General features: G+C 44.2%; 1 protein-coding gene across 5 annotated transcripts in view; it reads right to left on the reverse strand.

Moving 5' to 3' along the window:
- LOC119965077 (C-terminal-binding protein 1-like) overlaps nucleotides 1-24,576 on the reverse strand; it is a 135,968-nt gene that overhangs the window by 56,337 nt on the left and 55,055 nt on the right. For all 5 annotated transcript variants that reach the window (XM_038795346.1, XM_038795343.1, XM_038795344.1 and 2 more), the window contains one exon: nucleotides 6,288-6,442. In XM_038795346.1, the coding sequence (XP_038651274.1) occupies nucleotides 6,288-6,413 (126 nt within the window). In that variant the 5' untranslated portion in view covers nucleotides 6,414-6,442. The remainder of the gene's footprint in view (nucleotides 1-6,287; nucleotides 6,443-24,576) is intronic.

Below are 24,576 nucleotides of genomic sequence, written 5' to 3' on the forward strand. Positions count from 1 at the left end.
AACTTTAGAAATTTTTTTTAAAATGTTTTTTATTACAATGAAAATGGAAAATGAAAATCGCTTATGGTCACAAGTAGGCTTCAAGTGAAGTTACTGTGAAAAGCCCCTAGTCGCCACATTCCGCCGCCGCCTGTTCGGGGAGGCTGGTACGGGAATCAAACCGTGCTGCTGGCATGTCTTGGTCTGCTTTTAAAGCCAGCGATTGAAACATGCATCAAAACAGGTTACTGCAAATAAACACCCCGGGAAACATACTTCCCATCAACTATACAGATTTCTCCCCTTTTTCACCCTCCCCACCCACTCCCACGACAAACAGCTCCTCAAACACAGTCACCTTTTCTCAAGCCCCGCTGCTGAGCCCCTTAACTCATACTTTATCTTCTCTAACCGCAGGAAGTCGTACAGGTCACCCAACCATGCTGCTACCCCTGGTGGCAATGCCAACTGCCACTCCAGCAAAATTCGTCGCCATGCAATCAGAGAGGAGAAGGCCAAGACATCAGCCTTCCTCCTCTCCATGAACTCCGGCTTCTCTGAAACCCCAAATATCTCCACCAAAGGGTCCAGATCCTCCTCCTCGTCCATTATCCTGGCTAAGACCACAAACACTCCCGCCAGAATGTTCCCAATTTTCCGCAACATCAAACATATGCACGTGATTCGTTGGCCCCCGCCCACACCTCTCACACTCATCTGCTACCCCCTGAAAGAACCCACTCATTCTCACTCGAGTCATATGCACCCTGTGCACCACCTTAAACTGTATCAGGCTCATCCTTGCATAAGAGGAGGTACCGTTTTCCCTACGTAGCACCGCACTCCATACTCCACAATTGATCGCCCGTCCCAATCCGCTTCCTATTTCTCCTTGATCTTCACCACCCGCTCGCCTCCCTGCTCCCCCAGCCACTTATACATATCCCTAATTCTTCCTTCCCCTTTCACATCCGGAAGCTCCAGTACGGTGTATCTCAGCAACCTAGGGAATCTCCTCCAGACCTTTCGTGCAACGTCCCTAACCTGCAGATATCTGAACACACTCCTCCTTGGCAGCTCTACCCTCCCCCTTAGCTCCTCCAGACTGGCGAACCCTTCCTCCAAGTACAAATCCCTCACCTTGACCAGCCCATTTCCCTCCACCACCTATATACACTATCCATTCTCCCCCCCCCCCTCCCCCCCACTGCGCAAACCCACAATTCTCGCATAACGGCATTAGCACCAACATCCCTTCCACCCTAAAATGCCTCCTCAATTGATTCCATATCTTCACCGTGGACTGCACCACTGGGCTCCCTGAATACCTACTCAGAGCCATTGGTAACGCTGCCGTCACCATAGCCCTCAAATTAGACCCCTTACAAGATTCCTCCTCCATCCTCACCCACTCTACCCCTTCTCCTTCCCATCACCACCGCACCATGTCCACATTCGCCTTCCAATAATAATGAAGCAAGTTCGACAAAGCCAATCCCCCCAGCCCAACTTTAGAATTCTACCATTTTCTTTTAATTTGGTGCTCTTTCTTCAAAATGAATCATTTCACAATTCTTTGCATTAAATTTCACCTGCCCATTCCACCAACCTGTAGGTCCTTTTGACGTTCCACACTATCCTCCTTACAGTACACAAGTTTTAAGTTGTCCCCAAATTTTGAAATTATGCCCTGTAAACCAGAGTCTAGCCAAGTCATTTATGTACATCAGGAACAGCAGAGGACCCAACACCAATCCCTGGGGAACGCCACTGTAAACTGTTGTCCTGTCTGGAAAAAAAGCATTCACGACTACTCTTCATTTTCTGTCACTCAACTAAGTTTGTATTTATGTTGCTGCTATCCCTTTTATTCCATAACCATAGCCTTGCTCACAAGTCTGCTGCGAGGCACTTTACCAAATGCCCCCCTGGAAGTCCATGTACACCACAGCAACAGTATTATCCTCATCAACCCTCTCTGCTACCGCATCAAAAAACTCAAGTTCGCTAAACATGATTTGCCCTTTAACAAAATCTGTGCTGACTTTCATTAGTAAACCTGCATTTGCCCAGTGACTGGCTTCTAGTTGCTGGACTCATCATTACACCCTTTTTTGAACAAGGGTGTAATGTTTCTTATATCCTCCAGTCCTCGGGCACCACCCACAAGTCTGAGGAATATTGGACAAATATGACCAATGCGTCCACAATTTCCATTCTCGCAGTCTTGGCAGTGTACTGGGATGCATCTGGAAGTACAAACAGCCTATTCAACACCTCCTCATTAGTTCAAAAACGCTCAAGTGTCTGAACTACTTCCTCTTTCACCATGCCCTGGGGAGCATATTCTTCCTTGGTAAAGATAGTTGCAAATTATTTATTTAGCACCTCAAGCCATGCTCCCTGTCTGCATGCATAATTCTCCTCTGTGATCCCTAATTAGCCCACTCCTCCTCTTATTATCTATATGTCTATGGAAGACTTTTTAGTTCCCTTTTATGTTTGCTGCCAGCATTTTCTCATACTCCTCTCTGCTTCTCATTTCCTTTTTCAATTTCTCTAAACCTTAGAATCATAGAATCCCTACAGTGCAGGAGATGGCCATTCGACCCATCGAGTCTGCACCGACTCTCTGAAAGAGCACCCTACCTGGGCCCACTCCCCCGTAAATCCATCTAACCTTTGAGCACGAAGGGACAATTTACCATGGCCAATCCACCTAACCTGTACATCTTTGGACAGTGGGAGGAAACCCATGCATACAAGAGGAGAATATGTAAACGCCACATAGACAGTCACCCAAGGCCGGAATTGAACCCGGGTCCCTGTTGCTGTGATGCAGCAGTGCTAACCACTATGCCACCTATTCTATATTCGGCCTGGTTCTCAATTGTATTATCCACCTAATTTGTCATAAGCACGCTTTTTCTGCTTCACCTTAATCTCCATCTCTTTTGTCATCCAGCGAGTTTGGAAACGTTTGCCCTACCATTCCGTTTTGTGGGAATATATCTTGACTGTGTATAACGTATCTCATCTTTAAAGGCAGCCCAATTTTCTTTTCTTTTTAAAATCTTTTTATTGGCATTTCCCATATTTATAAACAGTTGTCTTGCCCACGCTAATTTCCTTTATTGTACAGAGAGGTTTAGGACCCTCTTTCTCTCCCCCCACCCCCCAGGGTTTGGAGCAGACAGACAAATTGCCCCCAAGTATCCAGGAAGCCTTACTCTGACCCTCGGGTGGCGTACTTAATCTTCTCCAGGTGGAGGAATTCTGAGAGGTCAGCGAGCCAGTCTGCAGCTTTGGGTGGTGCTGCCGATCGCCAGCCGAGCAGGATTCTCCGGCGTGCGATTAGGGAAGCAAAAGCTAGGGCGTTGGTCCCCTTCCCCTACTCTGGCTGCTCCGATACCCCAAAGATTGCCACTATTGGGCATGGCTTCACCCTCACCCCCACAACCTTGGACATTGCCTTGGAGAAGGCTGTCCAGAACCCAGCAAGCTTGGGGCAAGCCCAAAACATGTGGGTGTGGTTGGCCAGGCCGCACTGGCACCGCTCACATTTGTCCTCCACCTCCGGGAAGAATCTGCTCATTCGGGTTCTGGTCAGGTGCGCTCTGTGCACCACTTTGAGCTGCATTAGGCTTAGCCTTGCGCAGGAGGAGGTGGAGTTCACCCTGCTCAGTGCTTCATGCCAGAGTCCCCATCCTACCTCTGTCCCCAGTTTGTCCTCCCATTTTTGTCTGGTCTCGTCCAGTGGAGTCTGGGCTCTGTCCAGCAGCTGCCCGAATATTTTCCCACCACCACCCCCCCCCCCAACCTTCTCGTTGCTTGTGCCTATCAGGTCCTCTAAGGCAGCCCAATTTTCAGTTATACTTTTTTGTGCTAATATTTGATTCCAATTTATCCAGGCCAGGTCCATTCTTACCCCATTGAAGCTGGCTTTCCCCTAGTTAATTATTACTCTGGCTTGTTCCTTGTCTGTTTTCTATCACCAATTTAAACCTTGCAGTACAATGATCACTGTTACCTAAATGTTCCCCTCTTGACACTTGATTCACTCATCCCCAAGAACCAAGTCTAACAATACCTCCTTTCTTGTTGGACTGAAAACATGATGCGTTAAGAAAATTATCCTGAATATACACAAGCAACTCTTGTGCCTCTCTGCCATTTACAATACTATATCTGCCCACGTCAGATAAATAAAGTCCTCCATTATAACTGTTCTAAAATTCTTGCATTTCTCCACAATTTCCTTGCAAATGTGTACCACTACATCTTTCCCACTAGTTGATAGGCTATAGACCACAGCGGGCAATGTTATTATGGCTTTTTTGTTCCTTAGCTTTAGCCAAATAGATTCTGCCTTTGACACCACTGGGGCATCTTTTCTCTCTCCAGCATTGCAACCCTTCTCATTAATCAACACTGCCATGCCTTCTCCTTTCCTTCCTTTCCCATCTTTCCTGAACACCTCGCATCCACAAATATTTAATACCCTGTCCTGCCATTCTTTGAGCCAGGTCTCAGCAATTGTCACAATACCATTTGAGTAATGCTGAAAAATGCATTTTGTTGAAGGTTTTCGGCTTGCACTCATCAGGACAAGATTAAGAGTATCAAATGTAAAGGAACAATAATTTGTACTGTATGAGAAGAGAGTGCTGCTTGGTTGGCAAGTGGACCATGATTGGTATAGATGTTCTGATGGAGAATGCACCAATTAATGGTGGCTGACAGTTAACTGTCAAGCATTGTTTGTACATTTAAACTAGGAAACTTGACGATTGGTCATGGCATTGTCCTGAAGAATGAACCAGCGCAAGGTCATCACTTAACCATTTCATTACCAGTGCAATGCTAGGTATGTACAGCGCACATCCCAAAGACTGGCAGATCATATCAAGCAGCATGCTCGCAACTGGCAAGGTGTGGACCATGCCCAACAAGGCCATGCTTGCAAAACTCAAAACATCCAACATTAGATGTCATTCAAATAATCCTCAATATGCTAAAAGTTATGCTGACAACAAATTTAAGATTATCATTCAGGCTCGGTGTGCAGCATTTGCGTGTACTGGAACTATTTATTAATATACAGGGTCCTGTTCTTTGCAGACAGAAAGAACCCATGTACACATTACACCTGTTTCAACTAAGCAAAACAAGTGATAACCATTCGCTGGTTCAATCTTCAGGGCAATGCTTTGACCAGAGTCAAGCTGCCTAGTTTAAGTTTTCAAACAATGCTTGGCAGTTAACTGTCACCATTAACTGGTGCATTCTCCATGGTGATACCTCTACCAGAGTACACTTGCCAACCAATCAGCACTCTCTTCTAACACAGCATAAACCTGCTTCCCTTGACATTTGGCTGAATGCAAGATGAAAATCTTCAACAAAATGTATTTTTCAGCAATAACTACCAAACAACGTTTAGCATATTTCAATGTGGTTATCTAGCCCGACAACTCAATCTTACTTATTAGGGAGCATGGTAGCACAAGTGATTAGCACTGTGCTTCACAGCGCCAAGGTCCCAGGTTCGATTCCCTGCTGGGTAACTGTCTGTGCGGAGTCTGTCCGTTCTCCCAGTGTCTGCATGGGTTTCCTCCGGGTGCTCCGGTTTCCTCCCACAGTCCAAAGATGTGCTGGTTAGGTGGATTGGCCATGATAAACTGCCCTTAGTGACCAAAAAAGGTTATGTGGTGTTATTGAGTTACAGGGATAGAGTGGAAGTGAGGGCTTAAGTGGGTCGGTGCAGACTCGATGGGCCGAACGGCCTCCTTCTGCACTGTATGTTCTATGTATTCACATACGTGCACTGTAACCCTAACTTAGGCATATTTACTTTCCCTCATGTTCAGAACCTACCTAATACCTTAGGCGGCATGGTGGCACAGTGGTTAGCACTGTTACCTCACAATGCCAGGGACCTGGGCTCAATTCAGGCCTTGGGTAGCTGTGTGGAGTTTGCACGTTCTCCCAGTGACTACGTGGGTTTCCTTGCACAGTCCAAAAATGTGCAGGTTGGGTGGGGTTGCGGGGATAGGACAGGAGAGTGAGCCTAGGTATAGTGCTCTTTCAGAGGGTTGGTGCGGACTCGATGGGCCGAATTGTCTCCTTCTGCACTGCAGGAATTCTATTCCATGGTTTTTACTGTTTTCTACTCTAGTTTTTTTCAACTCTAGTTCTATCTGCTGCTTTGCACCTTGGCATCCTCACTTGTATTACCACCCGATTACTACAGCACTGCCTCGAGTTTAAACCCTCCACAAAGCACTGGCAAATCAGATTGTTCATACCTTTTCGTGTATCTCCTGAGTAGACTGTGCATCACAGAATGCCACTGTTGCAACATCTTTCAGGACTGGCATCTCCACAGTGCAATCCCGGCCATCCAACAGCGCCACTAAGGGGCGCGGGTGCATTGGGCCATTTAAAATGGGAGGACGAATGCCTGCAAACAAATGGTACATGGATCAATGATTTCAGCAAGCAATAAGAACTGTCAGCTTTTTTGTATCGATTTTGTGAATCCATCAGCATTTTTGCTCCCCTGGTCTGAACCATTGTCAATGTTTCTTTCACTTTCAGCATTTGCCAACCTGACTCAACTTTCATGCTGGAGTGAAATGGGGTTCAAATCTCAGACGAAAAACAATCTGGGCTAAGAATCCCAGTGCAGTGTCAAAGGAGTGCTGCACTGTCAGGAGGCTTTTGTTAGATGGGACATTAAAAAAGGGCTCGGTTTTCCTTCTCAGGTATACATAAGAAACCCCATGGCACTATTCCAAGCAAGGACAGTTCTCCTGTGTAGCTTGGACAGCACTTATCCTGCAACCAACCTCACCAAAACAGATGATAGTCATAGTCATTCTCCGATTGCTGTCCATGGGAGCTTTCCATGTGCTAAATGAATGCCGAGTTTCCTGCAGGAGAACAGTGGCCACAATTTCAAAGTAGTTAACAGGTTGCTAAGTGCTTTGGGATGCACTGCCAGGTGACATTTTAAATTGGAAAACAAATACTTTAATTTATATATATTTTAAAGTTGTATATTGTTCAGGAGTGACACTAAACTATTTCCTCAAAGTAATCCCACCATTAACACCACCAGTGGGCGGCACAGTGGTTACAGTGGCACTACTGCCTCATGACACAGAGGGCTCGGGTTCAATTCCGGACGCCGGGTCACTGTCCATGTGGAATTTGCACATTCTCCCCGTGGCTGCATGGGTCTCACTCCCACAACCCAAAGATGTACAGGGTAAGTGGACTGGCCATCCTAAATTGTCCCTTAATGGGAAAAAAAAGAATTGGGTACTCTAAATCTAGTTTTAAAAACACCACCAGTTTGTAGATAATAAGCACCAGAATGCTGCCCTAGTTATATGTGCTCTTCCCAGACACAACCCAAGTTTGAAAGTACATAGAACATATAACCTGGCGTTTTCAATATAAGTGGGAACTTCAACAACTTCAGTCACCCCATGTAACATTTTAATAGAAGTCTCAACAACAGTGTTGATATGTTATTTCGTGCCCAAAGCTAGATACACCATTCTAGATTCATTTAATCTGGCATTTATCTGCCCAGACATGAAGCAGGTTAGAACATAGAACAGTACAGCACAGAACAGGCCCTTCGGCCCTCGATGTTGTGCCGAGCAATGATCACCCTACTTAAACCCACGTAACCCGTATACCCGTAACCCAACAATCCCCCCATTAACCTTACACTACGGGCAATTTAGCATGGCCAATCCACCTAACCCGCACATCTTTGGACTGTGGGAGGAAACCGGAGCACCCGGAGGAAACCCACGCACACACGGGGAGGACGTGCAGACTCCACACAGACAGTGACCCAGCCGGGAATCGAACCTGGGACCCTGGAGCTGTGAAGCATTGATGCTAACCACCATGCTACCGTGAGGCCCCCTATGAGCCTCTGACCATTAACTACTGCCTCAGACCATCCATGCTCTTTTCCTTTGCCACTTGCCATCTTCCCTGAATCACAATATTTTCTCGCAGAAGCAGTAGATAGAGATGATCAGTATTATAGGAATCAGTGAATTACAGGAAGATTGACTCCAGCAGCATCCATAATCCAACTGTGAATGTTAGCCTAATTGGGATATAACATTCCCAACTTGTAATCTTACATTGATACAGTGAACAGACACCTAAATCAGCAGAGTTCCACAAAAGTCAGACAAAGTGAGAAATGCACGATTACAAAAGGTGGCCAAAGATCACTATTTCACATTTGAAATTGGTATGGATGGTGAGGCATCTGTACAGAAAAAAACCTCTGACAGAGGATATTTTTCTGACAGAATCCTGGCAGTTTCTGGTCAATGTAATATTTATTCCAACAAATTCAGATAGAATGCAGAGAGGGGATCATTTTAAGTGTTGAGAATCATCTGTCCTTCCGTCCGTTATCCATTTTGGTGCAGTTCATTCCTTGCTTCCAATTAGCTGATTCCAATCATGGATTCTGCCTGGGCAATCCACATGGATCACCACCCGGACAGGGCACCACATCCTTACTTCAAAGACGGTGGTGGCACCTCAAGTAAAACAGCTTTGCCAACACAGGCAGTTTTGTTTTATTAAAATCAAAATTATGCACAAAAAGACAACAGTAGCAAGTCAAAAAACTGAAGAAAGCCAAAAGGTTTTATTCCTCTAAGTGGGTGGGTACGCAACAGTTTGTAATATGTTTGGTCTAGGTCATTGCGAATCATGAAAAAATGTCAAGGCTAATAGGAGTTTAGCTGCAGTATAACCCTGACAGTTCCTGCAGTCTAAGAATAGGTGCTTATCATTCCGACAGCAGACAATAAAGAGTCAATGCAATGCCCATGGCAACAAGGCAGACCATACATGAACAGAGGGGCTGGGACGCTAACACTGGATGGTTAACCAGTTAGAGGTCAGCATTAAATATTAACATCCGACTCAAAGGTTTTACCCACCAGGAAAAGTTAAGACAGTTTTTCCAAAGTATGCAAAGAAAATATGAAAAATAAGAAAAGTTGCCTTCTAGAAAACAGGAACGACGAACAACTTTAGTTACGCAGCCCAAAGCATTTCATAGAAACTTTAAACAGAATTTAACACAGAAATATAAAGAGAGATTAGAGCAAACGGAGCTAGGTTTTAAGTAGCACATTAAGAGGTAGAGACATTTCTTGGGGGAGAAGGGTTGTGGAGTACAATTCAGGGTTTGGACTCGGCTACTGAGAACACTAATTGGGAAGTTCTGAAAAGAACAATCCCAGCTTCTTTAGCCCCTCCACACACCTGAAGTCTGTTGTCTCGGATACAATTCTGGTAAATATCTTTTTTGTTTCATTCATTTTTATGGGATGGGGCATCACTGACTGGGCCAGAATTTGTTGCCCATCCCCAACTGCCCTTGAGAAGGTGGTGGTGAGTTGCCTTCTTGAACCTGTGCAGTCCGTGTGATGTAGGTACACTTACTGTGCTATTAGGGTGGGAGTTCCAGGATTTTGACCCAACTGTGAAAGAACAGCAATATATTTCCAAGTCAGAGAGGTAAGTGGCTTGGTGGGGAACTTCCATGTGGAGGGGTTCCTATGTATCTGCTGCCCTTGCCCTTCTAGATGGTAGCGATAGTGGGTTTGGACGGTGCTACCCAAGAATCCTTGGTGTGTTCCCGCAGTACATCTTGTGGATGGTACAACGCTACTATTGCGCGTCGGTAGTGGACCTTGAATGTTTTAGAAGCTGCACTCATCAAAGCAAGTTGGGAGTATTCCATCACACTCCTGACTTGTGCCTTGTAGGTGGTGGACAGGCTTTGGGGATCAGGTGGTGAGTTACTTATAGCCACAGTATTGACATGGCTGGTCCAATTCAATTTCTGGTCATTGTAACCCACCAGGATGTTGCAAGGGATTCAGTGATGTTGATGCCACGGGGTCAAGGGGCAATGGTTTGATTCTCTTTTGTTGAAGATGGTCATTGGCAGGGCAGCACAGCTGTTAGCCCTGCTGCCTCACAGCGCCGAGGTCCCAGGTTTGATCCCGGCTCTGGGTCACTGTCCGTGTGGAGTTTGCACATTCTCCCCGTGTTTGCATGGGTTTCGCCCCCACAACCCAAAAATGTGTAAGGTGGGTGGATTGGCCCCGCTAAATTGCCCCTTAATTGGAAAAAAATGAATTAGGTACTCTAAATTTATATATTAAAAAAAGATGGATATTGGCACGAATGTTACTTGATATTTGCCAGCCCAAGTCTGGATATTGTCCAGGTCTTGCTGCATTTGAACGTGAATTCCTTCACTGTCTGAGGAGTCGCAAATAATGCTGAACATTGTAAATCATTAGCTCCCACATCTGACCTAATGTTGGGACGTCATTGTGGAAGCAGCTGAACATGGTTGGGCCGAGGACAGTACCCTGCAGTGATGCTTCGGGAAGGAGATGCCGGACCTCCAACAACCACAACCATCTTCCTTTGTCAGGGAAGTGCTCGGAATCGATCCCATTTAGTCTGATGGTAGTGCCATACAACACGATGGATGGTGTCCTCAATGTGAAGACGGGTTTTCGTCTCCACAAGGAAGTGCAGTGGTCACTCCTAACGATACTGTCATGGACAGATGCAACTACGGCAGGCAGGTTGTTGAGAATGAGGTTAGCATGTTTTTCCCTCACCACCTGTCGCAGACCCAGTCTAGCAGCTACGTCCTTTAGGACTCAGCCAACCTTGCTACCGAGCCACTCTTGGTGATGGACATTGAAGTCCCTTACCCAGAGTACATTCTGTGCCCTTGCCACCCTCAGTGTTTCATCCAAATGGTGTTAAAGATGGAAGGATTCATTAGCTGAGGGTGGACAGTACGTGTTAATCAGCAGGAGGTTTCCTTGCCCAAGTCTGACCTGAAGCAGGAGACATCATGGGGTCCAGAGTCGATGCTGACTCCCCCCAGGTCAACTCCCTCCCCACAGTATACTACTAGGCAGCTACCTCTGCTGGGTCTGACCTGCTAGTGGAATAGGACATGCCCAGGGATGAGGATAGTGGCATCTGGGACATTATCTCCAGGGTATGAATCTGGGAATATGACTATTTCAGGCTGTTGCTCAACTGGTCTGTGAGGAAGCTCTCCCAATTTTGGCTCAAGTCCCTAGACGTTACGAAGGAGGACGAGGCTGGGTTTGCCTTTGTAGTTATTGATGCCTGGCTCGATGCCAGGTAGTCTGTCCAGTTTCTTTGCTTTTTAAAAAAACTTTGTAGCGACTTTGATACAACTAAGTGGCTTGCTCGGCCATTCCAGAGGGAATTTAAGAGTCAACCGCACTGCTATGGATTTGGAGTCACATGCAGGCCAGACCATCTGAGGATGGCAGATTTCCAGCTGGGTTTTTTACTCCATGAAACTTTAGTCATCATTAGACTTTTAATTCCAGACTTTTATTGGATTAAATATCCACCATCTGCTGTGGAGGGTTCGAACCTGGTTCTATTGCCTGGGCTCTCCAGATCACCAGTGCAGTGATAACACCACCACACCACCTCCTCCCTTTCCCCAAGAATTGACATCCTTCTTAAAGTGTGGTTCCAGAACTGGACAATATCAAAGTCTGAAGTAGTAATTTATAAAAGTTTTACAGAACTTTGTGGCTGAATTTAATGTCTCTTCTTATAAAGCTAAAATCCACTATGCTCTTAAAACCATCATTTCAACTTCCTCTCCCAGCTTCAAAGATGTCAAGCTAATCCAGGCTCAGCTTTGGAACCATGCCGAAAATTGTACATCAATGCTATCATCTTGGAACATACAGAGCTCCGGGCTAAAGGAAAAAAAAAAGCAAGGTTTGGAGCAGATGGTTGCAACAGGAGGAGGAAAGGAAAAGTGAAATCAAAGGGCCAGGAGGGGAAACTGTGTTTGAGGGGCGGTTTGAGACAGGAGAGCACTCAAATGAGGTACACAAAAAAAAGCTGGGCAAGAAAATGCAAGCAAGCAGACACGGGTGCATTTTGCAGACACAGAGCTGGATGAGCAGGTTCTACAGAAGCCTCTATCCCTTACAGTTCAGCTGTTATCTGTTGGGTGAGCAGGGGCATGAGGCCAGGATCCACTGCAATATCCTAGTGCTTACTCATGGCACTGCCTGCACACCTGTACCCCCACATCATACACAGGTCACTGCCAAGTTTTCTACCAGCACTTCCCATCATGTTGAAGCAGCTGTGGTCTGATGGAAAATTAAACTGGCAGACTGAAGAACTGTACACTTTGGAGCAAATGGAGGGAAATCTGATAGGTCGTACAAGATTATGACAGGTTTAGATAAGGGAGACGAGGAAAAAAAGGTGCATTGATTACTAGATGAATTGTAGCTTTTTCCTCCAGCTGCTATCAATTGCATTTGCCTTCGAACTGGAGGGCACGGATTTAAGGCTTGTGGGGAGGTTGGGGAAGAGAGAGATCTGAAGAGGAACATTCTTATGCAGCGAGTAGTAATGACCTGGAACTCTCTGCCTCACGAGGACGGTGGAAGCGGAGACGATCAATGATTTCAAAAGGAAACTAGATGGGCACTTGAGCGAGACAAACATGCAGGCTACGGATAAAGTACGGGAATAGGACATTCTAAATTCTCCCTCAGGCACTGTAGTGTGGCGACATGGGGATTTTCACAGTAACTTCATTGCAGTGCTAATGTAAGCCAACTTGTGGCACTAATAAAGATTATTAGATTACTATTAGGACTGACTGGATTGCTGTACAAAGAGCCGGCATGGACTAAAAATATACACACTGTATATATACATATCTAGCTGTTCTTTAATTATTGATCCATATATCTTTCAAATCAGGACTTCCATGTTACATAGTAGAATTGTTATTTAAATACAATTTAAAAAGGCTAAACCGATAAAAGGCAAAATTACATTAAATTCATCATTCTGCCAGCAGTTTTATTAAATAAAAAGGGCGCGCTGATTACTAGATGAAATGTAGCCTTTTCCTCCAGCTGCTATAGAATGCATTTAGGGATTTTCACAGTAACTTCATTGCAGTGTTAATGCAATCCAACTTGTGACACTAATAAAGATTATTAGATTATTATTAGGACTGACTGGATTGCTCTACAAAGAGACGGCATGGACTAAAAATATACACACTGTATATATACATACCTAGCTGTTCTTTAATTATTGATCCATATATCTTTCAAATCAGGACTCCCATGTTACATAGTAGAATTGTTATTTAAATAAAATTTTAAAAGGGTATCCCGATAAAAGGCAAAATTACATTAAATTCATCATTTTACAAGCAGTGGTTTATTAAATACAAAGGGTGCGCTGATTACTAGATGAAATGGAGCCTTTTCCTCCAGCTGCTATAGAATGCATCTGCCTTTGAACTCTGGGTACGGAAAGACGAGCAAAAAATAAAGTGTGTTTTGCTCTCGCCAATTGGTCGAGTACCTCCAATATGGACTCAATGAAGATTCTTCCTATCAATGGCAGAGTGATGCTAACTAAATTCTTGTTAGCAGCTAAGGCTGAGCCTCCAGTGCGCCATATTTCACCTGAGGCAAAGGGTTTCACAAATGAATCATTGCCAGCTGTGTCATTTGCTTCTTGCAACAAAAAAAGGATTTTAATATGATTGATGGGGTGCAGTTTGAAAATCTCAAATTAGTCATCATTATAGCACACCACCCTCTCTTTGTCTGTTGGGTGTTTAAAACAAAATAACTAAATGTTCCCTTCAACCCCATCAAAGATGGCAAATTTTCCTCTTCATTTTCCAGAAAGTTTTACTTCAATCAAGTTGCTCCATTTTCTCCCAAAGGTAACAGCTCTTACTGGAACACAGCCATGATGGAAGAGGCCATTTCCTTTTTAACCCTATGGCAGCAATTGAGGGAGGTCAGAAAGCGAGAAAAGTACATGTTAGGGCCTATTTTGTTTCAGAGACAGCACGCCTCAAAAACAATAGCTAAAAATGATGAGAAGTATCACATTTAACCAGATGAGAAATCTCAGAAGTGCCAGGGGAAATTGTGACAGCAATAACACTTCATTCCACATCAGGGTAGCAGTGCACAGAGCCAATAATGAGAAATACTCTCGGGAGCAGCTGTTACAAATGCATATACTGTAAAATTCTTTTTAAGTTTGGGAACTGTATTTTTTTTAAATGCAAGATAAATTAAACAATGCCTGATCTGAAGGGTTGGCAGACAAGCATAAGGTAATTACAGATCAAAGGAGTGACGCCATGATGTGAGGTGCTAAAAGTTAAACAATGGGAGCCTCGTTAACAATCTCTCGATGAGACATCTATTTATGAGGGCTTATATGATTCATGTAATTTCCTCACATCAGAGGAAATCAAAGGTTACTGATAAACAAAGGAACATTTTAAAATATCCATACACCTCATTTGGAAAGAGAGGTTTAAAGATTGAGTATTTTGGATTTCTATCCGAGGACATGCTGTGCGTCATGTTGCCATGGAGATGAGTGGGGTATCATTGCATTTGGATCAGTCTGTGTCCAGAGTAGCTTGGAGAAGACAGTGAGGGTGTCTGCCAGCAGCCAGAACAAGGAGCAGAGGGCCATCAGGAACCAGGCGTGTTTCTGATTTGGAGTCACTACGCAAGGATGCGACTGAGGCCCATGCTCACTTCGGCTGGGGAAATCCAAAATCATGAGGTGTTGAACTAAGGTTGGAAGATTCACCCAACCGGATGCTAGTGAGAGAATCCCAAGAAAGCTCTCACTTCAAAGGATATCTGACGGCAGGTTTGTTTCGAATCACTAGCTTTAGAAGCGCAGCTAGGCTACAAGTTAGCTAGGAAGGACCTAAAGAGAGAGCTAAGAAGAGCCAGGAGGGGACATGAGAAGTCTTTGGCAGGTAGGATCAAGGATAACCCTAAAGCTTTCTATAGGTATGTCAGAAATAAAAGAATGACTAGGGTAAGAGTAGAGCCAGTCAAGGACAGTAATGGGAAGTTGTGCGTGGAGTCAGAGGAGATAGGAGAGGTGCTGAATTAATATTTTTTGTCAGTATTCGCACAGGAAAAAGACAATGTTGTCGAGGAGAATACGGAGATTCAGGCTACTAGACTAGAAGGGTTTGAGGTTCATAAGGAGGAGGTGTTAGCAATTCTGGAAAGTGTGAAAATAGATAAGTCCCCTGGGCCGGATGGGATTTATCCTAGGATTCTCTGGGAAGCTAGGGAGGAGATTGCTGAGCCTTTGGCTTTGATCTTTAAGTCATCTTTGTCTACAGGAATAGTGCCAGAAGACTGGAGGATAGCAAATGTTGTCCCCTTGTTCAAGAAGGGGAGTAGGGGAATAAACCCCGGTAACTATAGACCAGTGAGCTTTACTTCTGTTGTGGGCAAAGTCTTGGAAAGGTTTATAAGAGATAGGATGTATAATTATCTGGAAAGGAGTAATTTGATTAGAGATAGTCAACATGGTTTTGTGAAGGGTAGGCCGTGCCTCACAAACCTTATTGAGTTCTTTGAGAAGGTGACCAAACAGGTGTATGGATTTCAGTAAAGCGTTTGATAAGGTTCCCCATGGTAGGCTATTGCAGAAAATACGGAGGCATGGGATTCAGGGTGATTTAGCAGTTTGGATCAGAAATTGGGTAGCTGGAAGAAGACAAAGGGTGGCGGTTGATAGGAAATGTTCAGACTGGAGTCCAGTTACTAGTGGTGTACCACAAGGATCTGTGTTGGGGCCACTGCTGTTTGTCGTTTTTATAAATGACCTGGAGGAGGGCGTAGAAGCATGGGTGAGTAAATTTGCAGACGACACTAAAGTCGGTGGAGTTGTGGACAGTGCGGAAGGATGTTACAAGTTACAGAGGGACATAGATAAGCTGCAGCGCTGGGCTGAGAGGTGGCAAATGGAGTTCAATGCAGAAAAGTGTGAGGTGATTCATTTTGGAAGGAATAACAGGAAGACAGAGTACTGGGCTAATGGGAAGATTCTTGATAGTGTGGATGAGCAGAGAGATCTCGGTGTCCATACACATAGATCCCTGAAAGTTGCCACCCAGGTTGAGAGGGTTGTTAAGAAGGCGTACGGTGTGTTAACTTTTATTAGCAGAGGGATTGAGTTTCGGAGCCATGAGGTCATGTTGCAGCTGTACAAAACTCTGGTGCGGCCGCATTTGGAGTATTGCGTGCAATTCTGGTCACCGCGTTATAGGAAGGACGTGGAAGCATTGGAAAGGGTGCAGAGGAGATTTACCAGAATGTTGCCTGGTATGGAGGGAAGATCTTATGAGGGAAGGCTGAGGGACTTGAGGCTGTTTTCGTTGGAGAAATGAAGGTTAAGAGGTGTCTTAATTGAGGCATACAAGATGATCAGAGGATTAGATAGGGTGGACAGTGAGAGCCTTTTTCCTCAGATGGTGATGTCTAGCACGAGGGGACATAGCTTTAAATTTAGGGGAGATAGATATAGGACAGATGTCAGAGGTAGGTTCTTTACTCAGAGAGTAGTAAGGGTGTGGAATGCCCTGCCTGCAACAGCAGTGGACTCGCCAACACTAAGGGCATTCAAATGGTCATTGGATAGACATATGGACAATAAGGGAATAGTGTAGATGGGCTTTAGAGTGGTTTCACAGGTCGGCGCAACATCGAGGGCCGAAGGGCCTGTACTGCGCTGTAATGTTCTATGTTTCTAATGCTTTAACTAAATAATTAATTTTTTTAAAATCTGGTAGGGCAGCACAGTGGCGCAGTGGTTGACACTACTGCCTCCACAGCATCGAGGGGTCCCAGGTTCGACCCCGGCCCTGGGTCACTGTCTGTGTGGAATTTGCACATTCACACCGTGGTTGCGTGGGTTTCGCCCCCACAACCCAAAGATGTGCAGGGTAGGTGGATGGCCATGCTAAATTGCCCCCTAATTGGAGGAAATGAATTGGGTACTGCAAATTTATAGGAAAAAAATCTGGTAATTTGTAGACAGACACCATGAAAATAATTACCAGATTGTCAATTAATTCACTCATGATTTCCACCCCCAGATGAAACTAAGTTCAGAACAGAGTTACACGCTTACGAAGATAAAAGGAGGGAGTTACAAGAGTTATAGACTAAAGTGCGTAAATTTATAGCAGATATAAAGTTAAATGCGGGGGAGGTGCGAGTTCACCCACGTTGGATCTCAGACGGGCAAATTAGAATTTTTTTCACGATGCAAGACTAGGAGCTATGGGGGAACAAGAGAAGTAGATGTCCCTGTGCACACATCAGTAAGAGCTAGTGCATGGGTACAATAGTAATAAAAAAAGTTAACGGAGTGCTGTCCTTCATCTAAGGGGGCCAGAATTCAAAGTTGGCATGTAAACCTTCATTTGTACAGCCTGGGTTCAAACCCCAACTAGAGAACTGCATTTGCTTTGGGCATTAAAACTCAGACAAAAGCACCAACCATGGAGGCTGCAGTTCAGATTCACCAGGGCAATTCGAGACCTTAAAAGGTTAAATTAAGAGGACAGGTTTAATAAACCTGCCTGTTATTCCCTTGAATGTCAACGGTTAAGGGGTGATCTAATAAGACTTGTTTGAGGTGATTAAGGGATCCGATATGGAAGAAACAGAAACGATTTTCTGTGGTGGGGAAATTCAGAAGCAGACACCATCTGAAAATTCGAGCGAGCTCACTCGAGAGTGAAATCAGGAAGCACTTTTTTTTTCCCAAACAAAGGGCATTGGAATCCTGAAACGTTCCCATTCAAAAGGCTGTGGATACAGTCAATTGAAATTTACAAGACTGCGATTGACAGATTTGTTAGATAAGCAGATCAAGGGATGGGGGTGGGGGGGAGGCAGGTAAACAGAATTGTATTACGGATCAGTCACAGTGTAACTCAATGTTGGAGCCAGCCTGTGTCGACTCTTTAATGTTCTCTGGCCTCCAAGGTGTTCAGTTGTAAACGCATTTCAGGGCAGCCATTTTCTCAGGGCAACAAGGGGAGACGCACCACACACACTGTTTTTACATTATTGAGGATTGTATTTTCTCTATGACTTGTCATAGATTCAGCAGCACATGAACTCGCAGCTCCAGCAGCCTGTGCTCCACTACTGCCTACTCTTCACTGCACAGCCTGTGGTGCAAAACAGAACCGGGTTGGCAGAACATTAGCCTCTCTCCCACTGGTCCATCTGTCCCACATGTCGAAGCAATAATGTACATCACTGCAGACATCTTGGTATTCCGGAAACCTCTACAGGGTTAAGCAAACTGGGAGAGCTGCCAAGGGAATATGCTGCTCAGGCATAGGCCTGCCCTTGTTTTCACTTGCACATTTGAGATTCCAGTTCCAAAGGAGTTAACCTGAACTGAAATCTTACTGCAGACAGGAAACCACAAATGTAATCAGGAGCTCACACAACATTCAAACAGGCCTCTGCATTGTTAAGTAAACAGTGCTCTCCCAGACTAGTCCAAGCAGCACAGATTCCTACTTTTTTTTTTGAAACCACTCCCGTTTCCCCTCCTTCGGCACAGACAGTATTCAAAAGCTGTGATAACGAACAAGCTACTCATTCACAAAACCCTGCCACTCCAACAGATCAACATAGGAAAGGTTTGGAGAGAAGGGGGTGGGGGAGGGTCAAAGGAGTCTGTTCAGCCAGCATTGTTAAATTAAGCGGCTGCCCCTTTCATTGTTCCTAATTGTTTTTACTGCAGCTTTTACGCTGGTGAAATGTTTTAACGTCTTTCGCTGCAGAAAATGATCAGTATTTCAACTTTCCATGGATTAACTTCAGCGAGGTAACAAACCAAGGGAAAGCAAACCGTCTGTCCTTTTCAACTTACCAAATGCAATACTAGCTAAGTGCAGTTCAGGAGAAAAATCAATGCAAAGATGCCTTTTGATGAGAAAAAGACAAATTAGGTTTTTCAGTGCTTTTGAGCAGAATTAGCCAAAAACACAATGCACGAAAAAAAGGGTTTAGCGCTCTGCGTTTTAACATCTCACTTAACTGTGTAGTCACATTTCCGAAAAGTTCAACTTTAAAATGAAACAACATTAAGCAAATTGGATTTGCTCATCACAACCAATATAAAATGCGTAATTAGGTTCTGGAGGACCTTCCCCATCAGAAAAGACATGATTTCAACTTGAAAAAGGTATAATGGTTTTTATTTTTTTATAAATGCACATTCCTAAATTCATAAACAAAATAAAATCAATTAGAAGAAATATGCTAACTCTTATGCTTGCCTTACGTTTACTGCCCCTCTCTCTCACCAATTTCCCCGATGCCCAACTCTTCCTTCTCTCCTTTGATCCCACTTCCCGACCCACAAGCTTGCCATTTCCCGCTCCCTCTTGCTTGCTATTTCCCCCTCCCAGACCCTTGCTCTGAGCGAGGGGGGGGGGGGGACTGCTAAGAAAATGGCTATCAGGCCCTCACGCAAAGACACACTAAAACAGAATATCAGTGTCCCATTATATAAATTGCCCCTGTAAAAGCAGGGCAACTTAAAATGGGACGTGCTGTACTTAACCCACAAAACTAAATGGCACCAAGAAATTATTTGATAAAACTGGGACATATTCCTTAAAATAAGTTTATCATGGGATAATATTATTCCATAATATGGAAATTTATTATTATTAGCAGTCAATTAAATTCCATTCTGCCTAGTCTTGATTAATGAATATTGCTGTGGCACAGGTTCACATGAAATTGGCTTCCAATAACTCCCATCGACTCTCCATCTGCAAGTGAACATTACAAGTTATTTGTTGGAAGTCAGTGAAGCTTGTGTCCCTCACCTCATGTATACACATATGTGCTAGGCAGAAGGTTATTCATAGACAGGGGTCAGGAGGTAGAACACTGGCGAGTTTTCTCCTTGCCTTCTGACCCAGGCATACCAAGGCCATCCATGAAGCTACCCCAGCTAAGATCAGCTATCTTGGAGAAATCAAACTTGCAACTGTTTGAAAGCAACACTTCCTCTCCCACCCTTCGCAGTAAAATTCTGGGTAATATTTAGAATTCCCTCTGCTTACTCATCTACATTGGCCTCGACACCAAAATATTTCAAGTTTAAAATTCACATTGGCCTCAAGTCCATTCATGGTCTTTGCTGCCCCCCCACCCACCCCACTCTTTGCGTCTCCAACCTCCTCCAGCAATACAACCATCCAAAAACTCGGCAACCTTCCAATTCTGGCCTCTTGCCCATTTCTAACCTGCTTCACCAGCCCAACCATTGGCAGTTGTGCATTTAGCTGCCTAAACTGCAAGTTTGGGAACTGCCTCTTTAAGGACCTCCTTAAACCATGGCTCTTTGACAAAATGTTTGGTCACCATGTTTCCTTTTGTCTCAAATTTCGTCAATGAAGTGCACGAGGATTTTTTTTAAACTTTAAAAGGCTCAATATAAACGGAAGTTTATTATTAATACATAACCATGCACCCTCATATTTCAGAGTGTAGGCCGGTAATTATTCTCGGATTCTACCTTTAGGAATGTCTACTCCCCAATCAATAGCTTGTGCCAAAAGCTGGAACAAAATATAAAAAGGTTTTGTTGCAGGGGGGCACGGTGGCGCAGCGATTACCACTGCTGCCTACAGCGCTGAAGACCCAGGTTCAATCCCGGCCCCGGGTCACTTGTCTGTGTGGAGTTTGCACATTCTTCCCCCGTGTCTGCGTGGGTTTCGCCCCCACAACCCGGAGATGTTCAGAGTAGGTGGAATGGCCACGCTAAATTGCCCCTTAATTGGAAAAAAATTAATAGGGTACTCTAAATTTATACGGAAAAACAAGGTTTTGTTGCTGTTCCGATATAGACATTCTAACTTGGTTTAACAGCAAATTCTCTTGATTGGCTAATTATCTAAAAAATTAAAACTCTCCAGGCTGCTTCCTCACTGCTTGGTGTGGGCCTTCGAAGAATAAAAACACCCCCAAATTATTTCTTTGCCTTTCATCATGAGATTGGAAATCTTTAGTGGCATGAGGGAAATAGTTTTACCCGGAAATGGATCCCACCCGAAGGTTCCACCTTCCGACTGGCTCCTCCCTCTGTGCTGAAGTAGCTTAATGTGCAGAAGACTCAATCAATGTTCATGTTGCAGGTTCAGGTTGAAACAGGACGTCATTAAAACATTCCCACTGTGATTCAAGACATTGGAGCAAACTGCAACCTACAAAGGAAGCGACTAAGTAGAATGAGGGAGAGAAACAGCAATTTCCGTGCCAGACAATGGACAGAGGCTGTGAGCTGGAGAGGACAATTGATTGGGCTGTGAATTGAAGAGGAATAAATCGGCAGTGAAGGACAAGTCTCACTAAATTGAGTAATTTTGATGTCAGGTTGCAAGAGCCAAACTCAAGCTGCATGTTCACGTCAGCGCAATATTGAATTTGAGCTTTTAAACCCCATGCCAGGTATTTATTATAAATATGCACTGTATAAATATAACACATTGATTGTCTGTCTCACTCTGCAAGGTCATAGAAACTGGCAACCTGTTGCACTTGTGCAGTATGTACTCTCCTTCACAGGACAGGTTTAATGTCTCACTGATGCTTCATTGTGAATCGAAGTTCATTTGGTCAGACTTTGAAATAAGTGGACAGAATAGACAGACTGAACTTTTATGAATCTAGCTTTACTAATAATGACTAATAATAATCCATTCTTCATCAGAAATACCTCAGCTGGATAAACACAAATTATGCCAAGGTTTACGGTCAAGTTGGAAACTCAAGTACAGTATTTCCACATCTCCAGTCTACTGCAGGATTCATTTGTCCATACTTGGTTGAAATACCCCAACATGTGCAGATGAACGTTAGTTATCATCTGGAAAGACTACATCCCCAAGGAGATACGTACATGGAGACGCGAGACAAAATTCGACAACAGGAATATAGAACTTGCTGGCCATTCTTTCAGACAAAAGAGGAATCTGTTTCAGAACTATTATTCTGTTAACCAAAGAATGGAATCAAAATGTTGGTCTTCAATTAAGTACAATAATCAACTGAAAATTTCCACAGATGACCAACATGGGCGAGTGTGTGTGCAGGACAGTCACAAGAGGACCATCAATAGTTTAACAATGATGATTGTGAACAACAGCCACTGGTATGGGGGTAACAAGGACAAATATATGTTATTTGAAGCTCAAACACAACCAGTGGCAACTCTTAGTCAAAAGGTCAACAAGCATTACTCCTTCCCTTGATCATAAGGATGCAACAATACGAATGTAGTTCAGAACACAATAAACAATGACCCAGACTTTATCACAGCTACACATAGCCCTACTCCATTTTTGTGGGAGTGCTGCAAGCAAAAAAGGGACATTAAACCAAATTTTTAATTCTCAATACCTCCACCTATATTTAAGACCTGGGGGAGGGGGTTAATTAATTCATGGGATTTGGGCATCGCAGGCTGTGGCAGCATTTTTTGCCCATCCCTAATTGTCCTCGAGGGGGCAGTTAAGAGTCAACCACATTGCTGTAGCTCTGATGTCGGCCAGACCAGGAAAGGATGGCAGGTTTCCTTCCCTAAGGGCATTAGTGAACCAGATGGATTTTTATGACATTCGACAATGGTTTCATGGTCATCAGGGAGGCACGGTAGCACAGTGGTTAGCACTGTTGCTTCAAAGCACCAGGGTCCCAGGTTCGATTCCCGGCTTGGGTCATTGTCTACGCGGAGTCTGCACGTTCTCCTCGTGTCTGCGTGGGTCTCCTCCGGGTGCTCCGGTTTCCTCCCACATGTCCCAAAAGATGTGCTGTTAGGTGAATTGGACATCCTGAATTCTCCCTCAGTGTACCCGAACAGGCAGCAGAGTGTGGCAACTAGGAGATTTTCACAGTAACTTCATTGCAGTGTTAATGTAAGCCTACTTCTGACAATAAAGATTATTTTTTTGAAATTAGACTTTTAATTCCAGATTTTTATTTAATTCAAATTTTGCCATCTGCAATGGCGGCATTTGAGCCTAGGTCTCCAGAACATTGCTCTGGGTCTCTGGTTTACTAATCCAGTAACAATACCACCACACCACCGCCTCAAACACAAAAAAAAAGAGGGAATATTCTGAAGATGATCTGATAGAGGCTTATATTATTAAACGATTTAATAAGATATCAAGAAAACGTTTGCTCTTGCAGCAGAAATCAGAATCAAGGGCCAGAACTATAAGGCAGTCACCCAATAAATCCAATAGGGAATCCAGGACAAACCTCTTCAGCCGACCATTGGTTTGAACGTCAAGATCACTTCTGCAGGCAGTAATTGAGGCAACAAGCATAAATACATTTAAGGGGAAGCTTGGGTGGGGCTGGTTTAGCTCAATGGGCTAGACAGCTGGTTTGTGATGCAGAACAAGGCCAGCAGCACGGGTTCAATTCCTGCACCGGCTGAGAATTCTGATTTCTCCCTCTGTGTACCAGAACAGGTGCCGGAATGTGGCGACTAGGGGCGTTTCACAGTAACTTCATTGCAGTATTAATGTAAGCCTACTTGTGACAATAAAGATTATTATTATTAAGCTTATTATAAGGAGAAAGAAAGAGAAGGATGTGTTGATGGGAGCTCAATGAAGGGGAGTGGAAGGAGGCTTGTGTGAAGCATAAACATCCGCATAGATCCGTTGACCCAAACGTTCTGTTTCTATGCTATAAATATTACATTTTTAAACTTCCTTCAGATCAAAAAAAATCTCAGCATGATAACGTTTATCCCACTGTCAATATACCACGGCTACCTTTCTTTCATGGACATGCAGTGTTCTTTACAACTGGCTTTAACATTGCAACATCATTCCCAAATTAGTTTTTAAGACCGCAATACCCCTTCTGCGTTTTATTCAGAGCAGCAAGCCATCTACAACAAGGCTAAAACAATTTTATTCCATTCAACAAACTGGTGAGTGCCTGATTCCCAGGAGGTTTGGAATGGCAAACAAATTGGTGTTTGTTTTCAAATTACCGATATTTTGTTCTCCTTTGATTGACTCAACTAGTAACGCATTTCTGTCGCTATCCACTAACTTTTTTTTTTTGCCTAGTGCTCCTTTGGATCACTGATACCATCTATTTGCAAGCTGCAACAGAGGGGGATGGATGTCCTCAGGATGTTGTCACCATGTGTAGGTAGGTTCCCAGGACATGCCAACAGTCCTAACACAGAAAAGCTTAAACCCCACAACCAAGAGAAGATCGTGGATACAAGCTATGACTATTTCCTTGCCCATCATCTTAGCTTTTGTCAACCAAATCTTGCTGGGTTATGTGTGCCTGCAACCGGCTACCTCTAGAAAGAGGAATTTCTTTCTTTTGAGGCAAGACTAAATCAACTGTAGAGGGTCCAACAACTGAACAGGTCCTCAGCCAATATCCACACATGAAGTTTCCGACAGGGAGCATCAGATACCACACTGGCAGCAAATGTCCAGGACACCATGACCAATTACAACACATCAAGCGTGGGCAAGCTGACTGAGCAGAGAGAAGGAATTGAACCCGCACCCTGTTGCTCTAAAAGACTCTGTGCTACAGCGGG

The sequence above is a fragment of the Scyliorhinus canicula genome, chromosome 4 (genome assembly GCF_902713615.1).
Source record: "Scyliorhinus canicula chromosome 4, sScyCan1.1, whole genome shotgun sequence".
Classification (NCBI taxonomy): domain Eukaryota; kingdom Metazoa; phylum Chordata; class Chondrichthyes; order Carcharhiniformes; family Scyliorhinidae; genus Scyliorhinus; species Scyliorhinus canicula.